The 6000-nt window shown below is 41.2% G+C and overlaps 1 protein-coding gene across 5 annotated transcripts in view; it reads left to right on the forward strand.

Moving 5' to 3' along the window:
• The window catches only part of MAP3K7 (mitogen-activated protein kinase kinase kinase 7), an 87298-nt gene extending 84674 nt beyond the window's left edge, over nt 1–2624 (forward strand). For all 5 annotated transcript variants that reach the window (XM_077487238.1, XM_077487239.1, XM_077487241.1 and 2 more), the window contains one exon: nt 1951–2624. In XM_077487238.1, the coding sequence (XP_077343364.1) occupies nt 1951–2131 (181 nt within the window). In that variant the 3' untranslated portion in view covers nt 2132–2624. The remainder of the gene's footprint in view (nt 1–1950) is intronic.
• The last annotated feature ends 3376 nt before the right edge of the window (nt 2625–6000 follow it).

Below are 6000 nucleotides of genomic sequence, written 5' to 3' on the forward strand. Positions count from 1 at the left end.
CTAATACAAGACTTAAAGTTGAGAAGCTGTTCGTCAGAGCAGTGTCCCAATTGTTTCATGAATTATGATATATAGTATATGTTTTAAAGGAGGCAAATGTTAACCACCTCAGCTCCTCAAGATTTTACCTCCTTCATGACCTTGCTATTCAGCACTGCACTAATTTAACTGGTAATTTTGTAGTCATGCAGCCTTTACTCAAACAAAATTGATATCATTTTTTTTCAACAAATGGCACTTACTTTTGGTGGTATTTGATCACCACTGGGTTTTGATTTCTTAGATAAATTCATCAAATTTCTTCCTTAAATTTAGGCCAAAATGTCTTTGGTAAAAAAAAAAAAAAATTATATAGATCCAGATAGAGATAGATAGATAGATGTTTACTGTCTGTACCGTGTGCTGTTTTTACTAAGCAGTGTGACGATTTTTGCAAGAACGAAAAAACAGCACATCACTGTCATTCACTCAGCCAATTCCTGTCCAGATCTGCTGACTGGCTTGTGTTGTAGCACGTATATTCTACATGATCCTGCGCAGCCGGGCCGCACTGTATCAATAAAGCTACAGAGGCATTCCAAAAGTGGTTAATGACAACAGTGTCCACTAGTAATATCGGCCTCCTTTTACCAAGTGGATTTGTGAACATTGGTCGTATTGAAATTTCAAGCTTTAACCACTTGCCGACTGCTGTCGCATATTTATATATACGTCGGCAGAATGGCATGGCTGGGCAAAGTAACGTACTCGTACGTTACTTTGAAATTCCTGCCTTGCGCGCACCTGCCGCGAGCCCCGTGCCCGTGGCACCCGAGGACTCGATCGGCCCAGGTATCCCCGCGATTGTGTCACGGAGCTCAAGAACGGTGAGATGCCGATGTAAACATCATCTCCCCATTCTGCCTAATGACAGGACACTGACCGTCTGCTCCCTGTCATCGGGAGCAGCGATCATTGTCCACGTCACACAAGCCCATACCCCAGTCAGTTCGAATCACTCCCCTAGGACACGTGTAACCCCTCCCCGCCCCCTAGTGATTAACCCCTTCACTGGCAGTGAAATTTTTACAGTAATCAATGCAATTTTAAAGCATTGATCGCTGTATTAATGGCAATGGTCCAAAAAATGTGTCATAATGTCGCAGTCACGATAAAAATCGCTAATCGCTGCCATTACTAGTAAAAAAAATTTTATAAAAATACCATAAAACTATCCCATATATTGTAAAGGCTATAATTTTTCCGCAAACCAATCAATATACGCTTATTGTGATTTTTTTTTTTTTTTTTTTTTTTACCAAAAATATGTAAAAATACGTATCGGCCTAAAATGAGGGAAATATATATATATATATATATATATATATATATATATATATATGAAATACTTATATAGCGCACAATGCGAACTGAATCGCCTCTAGGCATATATATATATATACTCTCTACTATTTTATTTATTTATTTTTTTTTTGGGGGGGGGGGGATATTTATTATAGCAAAAAGTAAAGAAAATGCGTGTTTTCTTCAAATTTGTAATTATTTTTTTGTTTATAGGGCAAAAAATAAAAACCGCAGGGATGATCAAATACCACCAAAAGAACGTGCTATTTGTGGGAAATAAAGGATGCCAATTTTTTTTGGGAGCCACATCGCACGTCCGCAATTGTCAGTTAAAGCGGCGCAGTGCAAAATCTCAAAGTGCTCTGTCAGGAAGGGGGTAAATCCTTCCGGGGCTGAAATGGTTAATACTGGCTCAGCTCTGGTCTCTTCAAAAATACGTTTAAGTACCCCATTTGAAGATTCTTTGTATTTTCTTTCTGTTTTTTATATTATTCTGGGAGGTTTTAGTAGTTGACTACAGAAAGTAGCTAGTTTTTGAATGAACATGTGTAATGGGTTTTAACATTTTTAAAATGTTGACAATTAATCTTTTGTGCTACGTTATAGACAAGAGCTAATAGCTGAACTAGACCAGGATGAAAAAGACCAACAAAATACATCTCGTCTGGTCCAGGAACACAAAAAGCTGCTAGATGAAAACAAAAGTCTTTCTACATATTATCAGCAATGCAAGAAACAGCTGGATGTCATTAGAAGTCAGCAGCAAAAAAGACAAGGAACTTCCTGATCATCCAAGGGCTGTTTACCTCTTGGTGTGCCGCCATTATGGACATCTTGCAAACTTTCCTTCTTTATTTTGAGCATGAAGATGGATCTATTCTTTTAAAACCAACACATGAAGCTGCTGGACAAACACGGCGAATAATGGATTTTTGTGAACTATTGATGTGTGCATGTTTCATGCCTATGGGAAGTCCTATTATATTATATATAAATAGTTTTTTTTTTTTTGCTTTTTTTTTTTTATGCTGAACTTTGCTTCTAAAAGAGAACCTCAGATCTTGCTTTTAAACAGTTTATTTTTCTGTTAACGAAGTTCATTTTAGTAAGCTGGCTAACACAGTTGAAGAAAAGAAGTCTTCAGGTCATTTCACATGCTCAGTGTTTCAATGTATTCCTTCAGTTCAGTAATTTATATTTTACTGTCAGCGTGCTGAAACAACGTTGGGGTAAAGGTTGTACAATTAAATAAAGGCAGTTTTATTATATAAAAAAAGAAATACACGTTTAATTTTTCCTGCGCAGTGTGCATTTGGTGGTGATAATTGAACTACAGTAAAGGAATATCATGCTGTTAAGATAATCATTCCCTTCTTGTTGGGTCATGGGATATTTTTAAATTAATTATTGAAATTCTAGAAGAGCATGCAACTATCTGTAAGTCTCTAAAAGGAATAAAACTCATGAGCTGGTAGATTGCTCATCATAAAAATAAATACAATTATTCACTGGGAGTGAACTGGCTATTGTAGTCAAAAGGAAAATTGAATTCCGCTAAGTCAGCAGTTTCTAAATGCTAGAATGACTCAAGTTTTTAATAGGGGTTGGTCGTGTGTTTTCAAGCTGAAAAATATTTCTTTGTACCACTTTGGGCATTTTATGTTAAGTATGGTATAAGGGAGCACTAATGGTATCTTCTGTTTTAAGAATCCTACAGTAGTCTGATTAAAGGTTTGCTTATCCTTTTTGCCCATTGTATGTATGGAATTCCATTCCCTAGTATCTCCAAAGTCCTGAACTCCTGTCTGGGCCCCAGCTGGGCAGACTTCACCTTCTGTTTGTGCTGGGGACTGTTACAAAGACTAAAAGAGAGGGGCAAATGTAGTTGTCATTTGAACAGAAATTGAGAGGACCCCTTTCAATGGGGACATTTGGTTGCTGACCATTGTCCAGAGGGATCATTTACATCTGCTTGGAGAGATTTCCTCTTGTCTGCAGATCTTAACCATTCCCTGCTCTAAAATGAGGATGAGGGGTGGGGAGTATTTTGGCCTTAAATATACTTTAGGTATCTGTTACGGGCCATGTTTTCCAGTTGATGAAGACACGCATTCTATTTTCATCAGAATCACTGTTAACCACTTTCAGACCGGACCATTTTGCTGGTCAATGACCAGAGGTCTTTTTACAATTTGGCACTGCGCTGCTTTAACTGGTAATTGCGCGGTCATGCAATGTTGTACCCAAACAAAATTTGCGTCCTTTTTTTTCCCACAAATAGAGCTTTCTTTTAAAGGTATTTGACTGACTCTGCGATTTTTATTTTTTGCGATATAAACGTAAAAAGACCGCAAATTTTGAAAAAAAATGATATTTTCTACCCTAAGGAAATTGATAAGAGGCATGTTGAGCCCATTGAATATTTTATTTTTTTGCCTCAAGCGATTGAATAATGACAAAAAAAAAAATTTTTTTTTTTTTTTTTACACAAAGTTGTCACTAAATGATATATTGCTCCCACATGCCATGGTTATATGTGGAATTGTACCCCAAAATACATTCTGCTGCTTCTCCTGAGTACGGGGATACCACATGTGGTCGACTTTTTGGAAGCCTAGCCGCTTACGGGGCCCCGAAAGCCAAGCACCGCCTTCAGGATTTCTAAGGGCATACATTTGTAATTTCACTCCTCACTACCTATCACAGTTTTGAAGGCCATAAAATGCCAAGATGGCACAAAAGCCCCACAAATGACCCAATTTTAGAAAGTAGACACCCCAAGCTATTTGCTGAGAGGCATGTTGAGTCCATGGAATATTTTATATTTTGCCACAAGTTGCGGGAAAATTACAAACTTTTTTTTTTTTTTTCACAAAGTTGTCACTAAATGATATATTGCTCACGCATGCCATGGGCATATGTGAAATGACACCCCAAAATAAATTTTGCTGCTTCTCCTGAGTACGGAGATACCACATGTGTGGGATTTTTTGGGAGCCTAGCCGCGTACGGGGCCCCGAAAACCAAGCACCGCCTTCAGGCTTTCTAAGGGCGTAAATTTTTGACTTAACTCCTCACTACCTATTAGTTTTGAAGGCCATAAAATGCCAAGATGGCACAAAACCCCCACAAATGACCCCATTTTGGAAAGTACACACCCCTAAATTTAGGGGTACACTAGTGAGACTCGCAGGTAAAAAAGCACCTAGGCTGTCAGCGACTGTATCAAAACGCTACAAGAAAAACTGTTAGCGATCGCAGGGATCAGGCCTGACTCTGCAAACGCTGCAGTTATGTGTGTTGTGTTTTGTAAGTGACAGTGATCGATCGATACTGCACTTGGGTGGGCTGGTCTGGGCTTGGCGGAGGGGCTAAACGCAGGTGCTAGCAGGTATCTGGGCTGATCCCGCTAACGATGCGTTTTGGGAAACCTAAACTACTGGCGACGCTAATATAGATCTGATCGGATACTATATTACTAAGGGAGGTGTATGCTTTGTGCGTGGGTGTTAGCGGTACTGGCACTAACCTGACGCTGCCTGGGGCAACGCAGACCTTATCTGACCCTCAAACTTATATCACCCGCCGGGTGATCAGGGGGTTAAACCTTTATTAGGTAATAAATGGCGGGTGCCCTGAAACTATAAAAAAATAACTAACCAACCAGCGTCACCTGTAACAGTTATATGGTGATCACTGGTGAAAGGGTTAACTAGGGGGCAATCAGGGGGCTTTATGCGGTAGTATATGGGGGTCCCTGGCGCTATAAAAAGCTGCGGCGAACCTAAATACCTACCTGCCTAACTAGCGTCACCTGTGACACTAATACAGCGATCAGAAAAACGATCGCTTATTAGGCTGGGTTCACACTGGAGCGATGCGGGAACTCCACGAATCCGCGGTGGGTTCCCGCATCGCATGCCTCCCGGCGGCAGTTCACACTGCCCTATGCGAACTGTTGGGAGTGTCAGTGAAATGTTAATGACACCCCCAGATCAGTTTGCATATCGCAGTGCGATCTGCAAACTCGGATCGCATGGTGTGAACACCCATGCGATCCGATTCTGCTGCGGACCAAAAAAAGGGTCCCGTGCGAGTTTGCGGCGGGTGCGACGCGAATTCAGCCATACTATCTGTATGGCTGAACTCGAATCGCACAGAGATCGGATGTGATTTGCACTGCAGTGCGGTGCGAATCACATCCGTTCTCATAAACCGCTGCAATGTGAACCCAGCCTTAGTGACACCTGGCGACGGGGGGTGATCACGGGGTTAAACCTTTATTGGGGGGGTTAGGGGGGTACCTTTAGAACTAAAGGGGGCTAACCCTAACTGCCCTAACAGTTATTACAGTCACAAATGACACCAATGCAAAAAAAAATAAAAAATGCAATTGGTGTCACTGTGACTGGGGGGGGGCAGGGGTGATTGGGGGGGTGAAGGGGGGGTGAGAGTGTGCCTGGCATGTTCTACTGTGTAGTGTCGTGTTGGTGCAACTCACCGATCCTCTCTCCTCGGTGCCGGAACGAAAAATACCGACACGGAGGAGAGATTACATCACTTTCTCTGCCTGTGTTTACATTACAGGAGAGGAAGTGATGTCATGCTTCACTTCCATTCGTCAGGAGCGATCGCGAGGGGGTGGCCATGAATGAA

This window comes from Lithobates pipiens, unplaced genomic scaffold, assembly GCF_037356315.1.
Source record: "Lithobates pipiens isolate NorthernLeopardFrog02 unplaced genomic scaffold, aLitPip1_a1.2 Scaffold_18, whole genome shotgun sequence".
NCBI lineage: Eukaryota > Metazoa > Chordata > Amphibia > Anura > Ranidae > Lithobates > Lithobates pipiens.